General features: G+C 50.4%; 2 protein-coding genes across 4 annotated transcripts; one reads left to right on the forward strand and one right to left on the reverse strand.

The window, feature by feature from the left end:
* The first annotated feature begins 6,056 nt into the window (after positions 1-6,056).
* On the forward strand, positions 6,057-7,262 carry Ppp1r35 (protein phosphatase 1 regulatory subunit 35). 3 transcript variants are annotated; one of them, XM_026413173.2, is made up of 4 exons: positions 6,057-6,374; positions 6,455-6,707; positions 6,788-6,924; positions 7,024-7,262. In XM_026413173.2, the coding sequence occupies exons 1-4, from the start codon at positions 6,144-6,146 to the stop codon at positions 7,195-7,197; spliced, it is 795 nt and encodes a 264-aa protein (XP_026268958.1). In that variant the 5' UTR covers positions 6,057-6,143; the 3' UTR covers positions 7,198-7,262. The 3 variants fall into 3 exon arrangements, with proteins under 3 accessions (XP_026268958.1, XP_026268957.1, XP_026268959.1); XM_026413172.2 differs by having other exon boundaries at positions 6,788-7,262; XM_026413174.2 differs by lacking the exon at positions 6,788-6,924 and having other exon boundaries at positions 7,024-7,175.
* Positions 7,263-8,157: 895 nt separating this feature from the next.
* On the reverse strand, positions 8,158-12,619 carry Mepce (methylphosphate capping enzyme). The gene is made up of 4 exons (XM_026413183.2): positions 10,613-12,619; positions 9,145-9,363; positions 8,847-8,973; positions 8,158-8,731 (listed from the first exon to the last, which is right to left on the reverse strand). Exons 1-4 carry the CDS (start codon positions 12,239-12,241, stop codon positions 8,679-8,681), a joined length of 2,028 nt encoding a protein of 675 aa, XP_026268968.1. The 5' UTR covers positions 12,242-12,619; the 3' UTR covers positions 8,158-8,678.
* Between the last annotated feature and the right edge of the window lie 66 nt (positions 12,620-12,685).

A 12,685-nucleotide genomic window follows, 5' to 3' on the forward strand; every position in this document is an offset into this window, starting at 1 on the left:
AAATTGTCAGAGGCAGGAGGAGAAAGGGTGGGCCACATGAAATAGGTGGAATGTTGGAGGCCCTGAGGAGGAAACCTGGCATGGGGGTCATGGAGGAGTAATTGTGCAGGACACCTCTAATGTGGGGAAGTGTCCCCCATGGAGGTCAGGGGTGGTTAGGGGAGTACTATGAAGTGGAGAAATTGATGGGGAGGGTCTTTGTCCACCCATGCTAATGGCCTCAAACATCTTAAGATAGAGAGAAGACCTGGCTTTCCACAGACTATCCTGTCCAGTAGCTGGGAGCTGGAGTAGGAGAGAGGGCAGATGGAGGGGGACTGCCTGACACCTCTGCCCAGGGCTCCTCAGAGGAGTTGGCAGGTCTCCTTTTGTTATATAAATTAACTAGTCCTCAGGTTCATCTTCTGGCTGCCAGGCAGTTCAATGCTAAAGTTTGGGCCAGATTGCAATAACTAATCTTGTCTTAAGTTTCTAGCATGTTTCTGTCCTTTCACACTTAAAAATGAATGTTAGATGGGTGCAGTGATGCGTGCCTATAATCCCAGAGGCTCAGCAGTCTGAGGCAGGAGAATCATGAGTTCAAAGCCAGCCTCAGCAACTTAGCCAGGCCCTAAACAACTTAGTGAAACTGTGCCTCAAAATAAAATATAAAAAAGAGCTGAGGATGTGGCTCAGTGTTAAGTGCCATTGGGTTCAATCCTTGGTACAAAAAAAAAAAAAAAAAAAGAAAGAAAGAAAGGAAAAGAATGTGACACCCACATCACAGGAGTACTAGCAGGATTAAAGAAAAGACTTTGCATCTTTAAGGACCTACTGCATGTAAGGCATCTGCTTGAAACAAATCTCTCTAAGGTATTATCATTCCCATTTTGCAAATGAGGAAACAGAGGCACAAAGAGGCCAAGTAATTGGTTCAAATTCATACAATAAGTAGGTATAGGAAATAGGCCTCATGCTCTGGTGCTCTTTCTTAGATCTAGAAGGTCATCTATGAGAAAGCTTCCTCCAAGGATGACATTTCATGCAGGTGGGGCTGCTGTTGGGATTGCAGACTTGCCTAATGCTCCTTAACACACCTCCTGCATTACTTCCCAATTGTAGCTCAGTAAGGTCCTGGGGCTGGTCCTGTCAATCGGGCTGAATCCAAAGAGCAGACCAGTAGGGAACAGTCTCTGAGAACTAAGATGAGGATGCTCATAGCCATGAGTGCCAAATGGGGCATGGGGGATGGATGCATAAAGTTCTTAAACTTTCTGGGAGAGGCAGTATAGTTGCATGGAGAGAATTGGGCTTAGGGCCTTCAGTCTGGTTATACATCCTGCGTCCCCTTCCTTACAGTGGGTGGGAGTTAGACAATCTCTCTAAGCATCATTTTCTTCATCTGTACAATAAGGAGATGATAAAACATCTTTCACGAGACACTTGGTGAATGAGTGAGTGTGTGTGTGTGTGTATGTGTGTGTGTTACTGGAGATGAAACCCAGGACCTCGCACATGCTAAGCAAGTGCTCTACTACTGAGCTTCATCCCTGGCCTTTTTATTTTGAGACAGGGTCTCACTAATTACCAAGGCTGTCTTTGAACTTGCAATCCCCTTGTCTCAGCCTCCTGAGTAGCTGGGATTATAGTTGTATACAACTGTATCTGGCTCACCTGGTGAGTTCTAAGGGTTAAAATGCTCCACAGACTAAATATAAATCCTCTTCACGTAGGGTGTTGTCACCATGACAAGCTGGCTCCCTAGGGATGGTCTCAAGAGCCTTTACCCCAGTACTCCATTTTCTTGGATTATAGCCTCATCTTTTATACCTTTGACTCTGCCACCTTTCACATGGCCTCTGCCTGCTTTCTTATAGTTCCAGTGGTCTTTGACCAGTCTTTCCTTGGGCTCTTTTAGGCTCCAACCAATAAGTGTCAAATGCCTGGCACAGTGGCACATGCCTAGATTCCCAGCAATTTGGGAGGACTGAAGATTTGAGGCTAGCCTTAGCATCTTTGTAAGGCCCTCAGCAATTTAGTGAGATCGTGCTTCAAAATAAAAAATAAGCAGGGCTAGGGATATGACTCAGTGGTAAAGTGCCTCTGGGTTCAATCCCCAATGCCAAAAACAAACACTGAACAAACAAAAACTGGCATTGATCAACCTATTCTGTGTTGATATCAAGGACATCCCCTCTCTAGCAAGCGCAGGACACCCTCCAGCGCTCTGTGCCTTTCCAAGTCCTGCTCCATTATAATCTCCACCTGCACCCCAACCTCAAAACCTGCTTCTCTTTTCTGGCTTCATCCAATTTTCCTTTTTCTCCACTCTGTCCAGACCATGGACAACTTCTTTCAAATGAAGTTCCCTCCCTCCAACTCTCCATTCCAGTGAATGGCCTCATGCTATGTCCCTGGAGACTTACCCTAACAGGTCCCACCTTGGCCCTCCTCTTCCTGTTCTGCTGCCATAGGGGCCTGTGCTACAGTGTGTTGGCCTGTGGTTATAGATCACCCCAGTCCCTAGATTCCAGTCTGTCTGTTCCTCTGGGTTGGGAGAAAGGAGTAGGTATGGTGGGGTGTGATGGCTTTAGGCTGAGGTACCTGCGATCAGGTAGGATGGGAACAAGCACTCTGGAGTTGGATGTGTGTGTTTGGGGATGGGCCACTCACAGTGTAATAGGGACACACTTTCCTATGGGAGTGTTTCTGCCTTGGCCCCCACCCAGAGCCAGGAGCCAATTTGTGAGTAGGAAACAGGAGATGAGTATCGCTCGCAGGTAAGAGTTGGCAGAGGGTGTCTTTGACCTGTCTTGGCCCTACTGGGGGCACCTTCCTGAATGGAACCCTTGTTCTTCCCACCCTCATCCCCTACCCCAGCAGGTCTTCTCATCTGCCCTTTGCACCAGCCTCAGCCACACCACAGCTGTGTAATGGAGGCCTCCACACCCAGGGCAGGACCTCTGACCCTGACGGTCTCCTGTTTTACGTAGCCCACCTGTAGTGTCTGGTTCAGCAGGAAGCCTGGGATAATGCTGAATTACCCCTTCTAGCACCCAGACTCACCTTCTCCAAACCCATATCTAGTTTTGGGAATGTCTTCTAGCAGCCTCAGATGACCTAGAACATCTCTCTCTGGTGGGTTCTAACCCAAGATAACCTAAAGTCTTAAGTAGGACTTCCTTCTGGGGAATCTTCTCTTTCCCTCTTACCTCTCCCTACCATGCCCTGGATGGGACATAATGCAGAGGCAGAAAATCCTCAGACTGGCGAATGGAGGAAGGGCTGGTTGGTAAGAGCTTTGGCAGGGCTTCCTCTCTTTGGATCAGGGAAACTTTTTTCTTCTTTTTTAGTGTGTGTGTGTGTGTGTGTGTGTGTGTGTGTGTGTGTGTAATAGTTCCTGGGACACCTGGGGCATATTTATAATTTTCTCTCATTTTGGTGCTGGGGATTGATGTAGCTCAGTGGTACAGCGCTTGCTTTGCATGTGGGAAACTGGAGATTTAATCCTCAATCCTGATATAACAAAATAATTCCTGCAAACAAAAGAAATGCCTTATACCCATTAGCTAGCTTCAGCAATCATCAACATTTGGCTAATCTTTTTTTTTTCATTTATATATCTTCAAGCATTGTTCTCAACTCCAACATAATTTTTAATAAGAACATGATTGAGATAAATTTTGATTCACATATAATTGTTAAGAAATAATACAGACAGATCCCTTGTATATTTTCTCCAGTTTTCCTAATGGTAATTTATGTTTTTAGTTTTTAATTTTTTTTTTTTTTTGGTATCTCGATTGAACGCAGGGCTTCACAGTTGCTAGGCAAATGCTCTGCCACTGCCAACCCAATGGGAACAGCTTGCAAAACTATATTATCACAATCAGAATAGTGACATCCATACAATCTACCAGTCTTATTTACATTTCCCCGTTTTGTGCTCAATCATGTTTGTATATGAATTTTATCATCTATGTTCCTGGATCTACCACCAAAGACCATGAGCTTCTCAATACCAAAGGATCCCTGATGTTGCCCTTCTGTCACCACAACCACCTCCTCCCAGCACCATGTCCACATGGTCACTAAATGTTTTCTATTTCCAAACTTTCATCATTTCTAAAATGCTGTATAAATGGAATCAGACAACATGTCACTTTTGGGGATCAGCACTTTTCATGTCAATAATTTGTTCCCTATTTTGGCTGATTACTATTCTATTGTATGAATATACCATAGCTTAACTCTTTATTTGCTAAAAGACATGTAGGTTGTTCCCAGTTTTTGGCTATTATGAATAAAGCTGCTATGAACATTTGTGCACAGATTTTCAAATGCTTAGTGATGTGAAATTCAAATTCACATTTTGGGAGCTAGGAGTGCTCACTGAATCTGTCATTGTTTTTGAGGGCTTTTTAATGAACAGAATTAGGATATAGATTTAAAATTAAGGCAAAATATACCATGAATTCATACAGATACTTCTTATCTAAATTCAAGACTGCACAGATTTTGTGTATTATCATTCACTGATTTTGCATCTCCTACACCAAAATTCCAGTTTGTCCATTCCAAAATGGACACTATTGTTTTATCCTACATATTTTCACATCTTCCAACAAGATTACTAAAAATGGTTTAAGATTTTATGGCAGTTTAAAAATGTCAGTTGCTTTGGTTCTCTAGGAGATGGGGATGTATAAATTAGTTTTTTGTTTGTTTTCTGTTTTGGTCATGCTGGAGATTAAATTCAGATTGCATGAACTCTACAACTGACCTATATTCTCAGACCCCAAATTACTGTTTAAAGTCATTTCTAAAGACATCTGACACACATTTCACTTTCAATTTTTAGAGATTTATTTTCAAATAATAATAATAATAATGTAAAAATATATTTCCAAATTCATATATATTAAACAAAGTATATTCAGAGACTTTTAGACTCTTTTCCTTTCACTCTGGTCTTTCTTTCCCCAGGCCACCATTTAAATAATCTATACTTCACCGTTTATTTATATTTAGATTGCCCTATTCCCTTTAACAATCCAGTAAACCTTAGTCCTGACTTCAACAGGAAAGGCTTTAGTTTCACCATTGAGATCCTCCTTTAAATTCCTTTTCTTTCTTTCGTGTGTGTGCGTGTGTGGGTGTGTGTGTGCGTGTAAAATGTGGGCTACGCTATCCCTTCTATTTGATTTCCCATAGCATTTCCTGGGAAGATAAACAATGTGAAACTCTCAACATGCTTGTACGCAAACATGCCTATTGACAGGTCATGGGTCTCCTCCGAGAAAGCCTCAAGAGTCTCGAGCCCAATCTACACATTTTACACAAGAATAAACGGAGACTCACAGAATTGAGGGGACCTGCACCAGGGAACGTCGGAGCAGGCGGGCGCTCCAACCTCCCGCGGTCCACCGGTCTTCCCCAGCCTGGACAAGAGTGGAGCCGGGTTAAATACAAAAGTTAAAAAAAAAAAAAAAGTACAGAGCGTTAAATACAAAAGTTAAAAAAAAAAAAAGTACAGAGCATGCAGATATCTATTTTATACCAGTCAATATTTCAGGTAACCCTCGAAGGAAAAACTAAGTCACAAAACGCTGCAGAACGGCTAAGTGCCTAGCGGGAGCCTGGGCTGGGGCCCACGAGAGCCTCCGCTCTCGTGGAGTGGCCCAGGGAAGCAAAGGTCTGCGTTCCGAGGTGACGGAACCGGGGGATGCGGTGGAGGCACAGAAGGGGGAGGACTAGATGCGTGGACACTGGGCGGTTTAGTTAAGGTTTCCCCTCTTGGCGTCCCAAAGAGAGGACGGACACACTCGGGACCACAACACAAGCCGGGAGAAGAGCCACACAGGTCGGATCGTCAAATCCGAGTTTTCGAAAGAAGTGGTCCTGCTGAGCACTCGTAGGGCTTCCTGGTCTTCGGCTCTCTCCCGGGCCTAAGAGGCGGTGCCAGACTCTGCGGGCGGAAGTCCGCCCGGAGGCTGGGGGCGGAGCAAAGGAACTGACACCGTAAGAACGCCAATAGGCGGGGTGGGTGTTGTCCCCGCCCTCGTGGGTAAGGGCTAACGGTTTCCTGCAGCGGCGTCTGTGAGGGGTGGGGGAGAAGAGGAGGAGGAGGCGAAGGTGTGCTGCGACCCTGCACCAACTCTAAGATGAGGGGCTGCGGGGAATCAGAGCTGAAGTTCGTGGAAGGGGAAGAGGCCGTGGAGTCCCCGGGACCACCCCCAGAACCACGCGCCCAGGAACCCCGAGCTCCAGTGCCCGAGCCGGGCCTGGATCTGAGTCTGAGCCCGCGGCCCGAGAGCCCCGAGCCGCGGAACTGCAGTCCGGGGCGGCGGAAGGGGCGGGCGGAGCGCCGGGGTGGGGCTCGGAGAGGGCGGCAGGTGAGCTGGGGGGAAGCCTGGCCCCCCATCCTGCCGACGGCCAAGAGCATGTCTCTTCACGGTGCTGCTCTCTGCTCCAGGTCCGTTTCCACCTGGCGCCTCCCTCACCCGTCCGGCCCGAGCCGCTGCCCGCGGCCGCTGCACCTAGCGACAAGCCCGCGGCGCCGCAGGAGCTGGAGGCGCCCGCGCGGCAGAGTAGCATGGCCCTGAGCCTCGAGCTGCAGGCCGCGCGGGCCGCATCCATGGGCCAGTTTGATGCCACGAAAGCCGTGGAAGAGCATCTGAGAAAGTCTTTCCAGATCCGCTGCGGCCTGGAGGACAGTGTGGCCGAGGGTGAGCTGGGCGAGCGGCTGGTCGGGCGCGGGAGTCTGAGTGAGGGGCGTCACTCACCCCAACCCCCTCTGCGCTATCAGGATTGAACGTGCCGCGCTCCAAGCGGCTCTTCCGGGACCTGGTGAGCTTGCAGGTGCCGGAGGAACAGGTTCTCAATGCTGCACTCAGGGAGAAATTGGCGCTCCTGCCGCCGCAGGCCCGAGCCCCGCCCCCAAAGGTGAAGGGACCGGGGCTTGGACTTGACCTTGGGTCTCCTGTCCTCGCGGATTTTCCTTCTTCCCAGCCTGTAACCTTGCTTTGGCCCCGACTCCAACAGGAGCCACCAGGGCCGGGACCGGACATGACCATCCTGTGCGACCCGGGCACATTGTTTTATGAATCTCCGCACTTGACCGTGGACGGACTGCCCCCTCTACGGCTTCAGCCCCGGCCCCGCCCTTCAGAGGACACCTTTCTCATGCATCGGACACTGCGACGGTGGGAAGCTTAGACCCCAAAGCTCCCTGGATTGCTAGTTCATATTTCTGTAGGTTAAAATTTTTTTTTCAGAATAAAGTGGTTTTGCTAATAAATGTAACTCTTCTTGGGAGCCAGGAAAGGACTAAAACCCCTCCAGGGGTCTTCCACCTGGGGTGCATGTTGGAAGCTGCCTGGAAGTGAGTTTTTGGTCCTTTTAGGAAAGTTCCCAATCAGGGATTAGATCCCCATCCCCTGCCTACCTTTCCCCTTCAGTCACAGCCACCACCTTTGCACTACTAGGGTAGGTATAGATCAGTGGTAAAGTGTGTGCTTAGCATTCATAGGTCTTGGGGTTCAATCCTCAACAGCAGCCCCTACAAAAGCTTTTAAAACTTCCAAATTACCCATGAGTAGATAAAAGGTACACATGTGGGTCTTGGCCTATTGCAGTTTATGGAGGCCTTCCCTCATTACCTGTCTGAAGGTATCTGCAAAGCTTGCTTTCATCTTTAAGGGCCTTGCCCATCTTATTTACACTCAACCCCAGAATTTTCAGTATTTGTTGAATCAATGTTCAGGAATCAATGTTCAGGACGCCAGTAACCCTTGACAGACCACTGAAGAGCTTCATGTTAATTGCTTTTGCCTAAGTGTGAAGCCACAGAAAAAGAAAAAAAAAAGTGTCTTTGGCCAAAGTGCCCTCTGTTAAGACCTCCAAAATTAGCCTTCTGCCCAAGGTTCCCACAAAAATATTTTTCAACAAGGTTTTTGGGGTTAGTCAGACTCAAAGTTGCACATCAAAATTTGTGTCACACTCCTTTTGTGACCAGGGTTCTGTGAAATGAAGTGTAGATGTGATTAGCACCCAGCAATCTTCCCAACCATTAAAAAAATTCTCTTTGAGATCCTATGGTAGGAACTGGTTTGACAGGAGATGCCATCCCTTCCCCAGCTAGAAAGAGCCACAACCAGGTGTGTGTGTGGGGGGGCCACTGCCCTAGACATTAAGTTTATTGTGCTGTTCTCACATTCCAAACCCAGCCCCCACTCCCACTGGGGGACAGCAGAAGGAAGGATTTTCACAGTACCTGTGTGCCTCCCTGCCAAACTTCCCCCTTTTAAACCTCAGTCCATCTATTCATGGTTCACTGAAATGCAGCTAGGGGCAAGGGCTGAGGAGAAACGGGAATCGAGAGCAGGAGGAAAGGGCTATGAGGATTTGACATTCCCCACTTCCCATGCCCTAGAACAGAGTTCAGCAAACAGTCCAAGCCATCCAGCCCAGCAGGCTAGTGGAGAAGATGATGGTAACTCCAGCACAGCTGGGCTTGCTGCTCAGGTGCCAGAGGTATAGGGAGGAGGCCAGGGCAGCAACTTAAGTATTCTTTGCAGATCCAAGAAAGGAAACTATTTTTGGAGTCAGAAAGGAAAAACCTTGGGATGCTTTCCTCTTTCCCCAGGTCCTTAGGAGCAGCAAGGGCAGCCTCTTCGCACTTTCAGTTCAGGGGCCACTTAGTGGCTGGGGGATCGGGCCTTGTGGAACAGGTACACAGGACGCTGGAAGCCTAAGTAGAAGAGTATGAAGTCAGGAAGCAGGTTGGCAGTATCTTAGAACTCTCCATTGGTTCTGCACCCTTTCAGCCAGGACCAGCCTTCCCCAACTCAAAGAACCAACCTTACCTTTGGAGGTGTTGTGGGGTGTGGCCACGAGCTCATAGCTGGAGAAGCCCACCTCTGGGGACATCAGATAGGAGCTGAACTGTTCTGGCTTCAGTTGGATTCGAAAGTAGTTCTTATAGATTGTTTCCTGGGAAGAAAGGCAGGAGATAATACCTCTGCTTGCTGCCTCCTCCCCCTAGCCAAGAATGATGCTCACCCAGGGACCTTCTCCTGTCACTCAAATCTTTCTGCTTCCTTGAGACCTTTTTTTTGCCTCAACCAAAAGATTATTTCCCATTTCCACAGAAACCCAACTTACTGTAAGAGTCTTTCTCTTGCCATAGGATGACCATGGTTGGGGCTCCAGGACCAGGATGCCCCCTGGGCGTAGGTGCCTGTAGATTCGACGGAACATGCGCTTCAGTCCCTCATCTCCCCAGTTCAGATGCACCCACTTGGTGAGGCTGAGGCAGAGCACCACATCATACTCAGGTTTTTGGGCCTCCACTAGCTCATCTCGATCCAGCACATAGTTACCCTGAGGGCAAGAATTGCGGGTGAAGTCTACAGAGGTAAAAGAATCACCACTGGCCCTCACAATTGCTCTTCAGACTTTAGAAAAGTCCTATTTTCTTCACACTATGGTTACACTCGTCTCTGACACTTCTTACACTACGTTCCAATGGTGTCCTCCTTTCAGTCTCATTTTCTCTTTACATCTTCCTGCCTCTGCTTCCTACTGGTGGTAAATAAAAACAAGCTTGAAAGGAAGCTTGGTTAATTTTAAACTGAGCACATTATCCACGAGATCTTCCCAGATGGGGTCAAAATGCAGCTGCTCTCCAGAATCTGTTTATTCCCACCTACAAATATGCAAAAGGACCCAACCCAGGTATCAAAAGAAGACCCATGAGTCCTTCCCTGAGTTGGGGTTGGCAAAATGTCAGGCCTGTTTTATCCTTGCTCTGAGACAAATCAAGAGCCATACCTCCTAGGAAACCTAACATAAGCTCCTCACCATCCCCTAGAAAGTTCTCTCACCTACCCCAGTATGTTGGCAAACATTCCTGTAGATGGCCTAACTGTACTGTTTTGTGGGGAGCTATGTATAGTCAGAGGCCAGATGCCCTGCCAGGCTCAGTATTCTCCCCTGCCTTGCGAAGATGTCTCTGGCTGTTCCCCCCATCCCCCCCAACTACCTAGGGTCAATGTGGAGATCTAAAGCCAAATCTCTTGGGTTTCCAACCACTGACTTGTCAATGAAGTCTATATCTAAGAAAACAAAAGAAGCTGATGCAAACAAGATCCCCATAAACGGTCAGAAACTACAAATGTCTCTCACTGCTAGTGTTCCTCCAAGAAATTCCCTTTTGGAAAAAACCCTCATGCTCCCTCAGCAAGTTTAAGAACAAGGTTCCATCTGGAGTGAATCCTTTAATGAGTGGCAATAGCTGCCCTAGAGGGAAGGTGGAATGGCCTGACAGTCTAGTCTGGGAACAGCCCAACAGGGGTAAGCCCTTATGTTGGGGAAGAGATCCCAACAGTCATGAGAAATGACCCCAGGGTTAAAGCCCCAAGGTAGAGACCCTAGCTTTCCATTACAGGAGGAGAGAGAAGACCACTAGTATTAGTCTCACTTACCAATCCAGACCCATCTCTTGAGGAACTGGTTCTTAGGAGTAAGATGCAGGAAAATACCTCTGGGTCATAACCTTCCACTGCCACATTCCCATTAAACTTCACTTAAACATCCCATCCCTATTCCAAGACCCCCAGGACCCTCTTACCCTGACGAAGACAACATTGTTGGGGAAGACAGATGTGTCCGCTCCATCCAAGGGCAGTTGGGGTGCAGCAATGGGACCCCGGCTGGCTGTCAGTGAGGCTGGGAAACAGCTCCTTTTCCGAACAGTGGCAGTCCCTTCCTCACCCTCTGCCCCTGGGTCCCCCTCAGAAGTCTGGGGTGGGAGCCGTAGTTCCTCAGACAGGTAGTGTCGGATATTTTGTCGGGCTGAGTGGATGAGCCGGGCATCGATATCCAGCCCCACCATGCGGGATGGACCCCACTTGCAGGCAATGCTCAGGGTCAGATGGCCCACATTGCAGCCCAGATCTAGGACGTCCCGGCCGCGAAACCACTCAGGCTTCAAAACCCGAAGGCGCCCATCCTCACAGGAAGGATTGCGGTACCCATAGTACTTGCTATAATTTCCATACTGGAACTTGCGGTGTTGCTTTTTGAAGCCTGCTGCAGGTAGCGGGTGGTGATGATGACGACCTCCCCCACTCCCTCGGCCCTTTTCCTTGGAACCCTGGCCTCCACCCCTAGCCCCTGCCTCCGACTTGCTGGAAGTCCTGCGACGTTTTCGATGTCGGGAGGAGGAAGACGAGGGTGCAGAGGTAACTGAGGCAGTTGGAGGGGCTGAAAGGGAGCCTGAGGGACCTTGCAGGGCAGATGGAAGGGGAGACACGACCTCATCCCTGCAGTTGATGGCTGTGTTGAGTTCATAGGGTTGGGGGGCATCCCGGTTCTGGCCCCTGTGCCGCTGCTGCTGTGTGGCACCCTCCCCGTGAAGTGAGGGGGTGAGGGGGGCTGTGGGCAGCATGGCATGGCTATCGTTCCCTCCAGATGCCTGCTGCTGCTGGTGGTGCTGTCCCCGGTGCCTATGCCGCTTGCGACCAGTCTTGAGTGGTGAAGCGAGAACTACTTGGGCCTCATCAGTGCAAGTATTGAGACTGAGCGGGTCAGTGATATCTTTGGGGATGAGGATCTCCACTGGATCTCGCCCCTTAGCCGGAAGTGGGGATGACTTAGGGGTCTCCGCATTGAGTGCGCGACTCACTTCCTCATCCAGGAGGCTATTCAGGTTCAGGGGATCAAAGATATTGCCCCCCAGGAGGAAGTTGGAGGGTAACACAGAGTCACAGTCCGAATTCACCCGCCGGCGCCTCTTGAAGGCCGGATGTTTAAAGCCTCCACCGCCTCCCCCAACATTACAGCTATTTCTCCTCTTGCCCCCTCCCCCCCCAGGGGCCCGGTGGGGCTGGTAGCCATTGCGGGGCCGTGGAGGGGCAGGGGGGCCCAGTTCCGTCCCGCCCCCTCCCCGGCGCTCCTCCCCCACGTCCGGGGGAGCCGCTCGCCCTGGGGGATCGGACAAGGGGGCCTCCCCGTGCGATTGCGCCTGGGGGCCGCCCCCTCGGTGCTGCTGCCCCTGGCCACCCCGGGGGCTGGCCGTGGCCCCTGCCGAGTGTGCGCTCCGTCCAGGCCCGCGCTCCGTCCTTCCGCGGAGCTCCCCGGAGGCGGCCTCTCGGTGCGGCTGCACCGCGGGGCCGCCCCCTCCGCCCGACTCATCTTTGAGCGGCGGTGGCGGGGCCGGCACCAGAAACGGCTCCTTCTCCGCCGCCATCTCGATCATTTCCTCCCCTTATGCCGTCCCAGTCGAGGGTACCGAGGGGGATCAGGGGGCTTAACCCCCCCTTCCTGGCCCCTACTCCCTTCCCCCCTTTCCCGAGTGCGCGCGCAGCTCTGCTCTGCTCGCCTTGAGCCCAGGCGCCTCCCCCCGAAGCGCTCCCCACTCGCCCGCGAGACCAAAACAAGATGCCCGCGAGACCGAGACAACCCGAGAAATCAACAGCGCGTGCGCCGACCCCTTTCTCCACCGCCACTACCACTCGGCCGCGAGCGCGCACGGCTGGCGCGCGTTCCTCTCCCTCCGGAACCACGCATGCGCACTTCGCCACCGCCCTGGCTGCGCGCGCATCAGAGTACGAACCAACTTAACGGCTCCGGGAGTTTAAATATAGCCCCCCCAAGCCCCCCAGAAGCCCCCCACCCCAAACGGGCACTCTACTTCCCTTCG

This window comes from Urocitellus parryii, chromosome 9 (assembly GCF_045843805.1).
Source record: "Urocitellus parryii isolate mUroPar1 chromosome 9, mUroPar1.hap1, whole genome shotgun sequence".
In the NCBI taxonomy this organism is placed as follows: domain Eukaryota; kingdom Metazoa; phylum Chordata; class Mammalia; order Rodentia; family Sciuridae; genus Urocitellus; species Urocitellus parryii.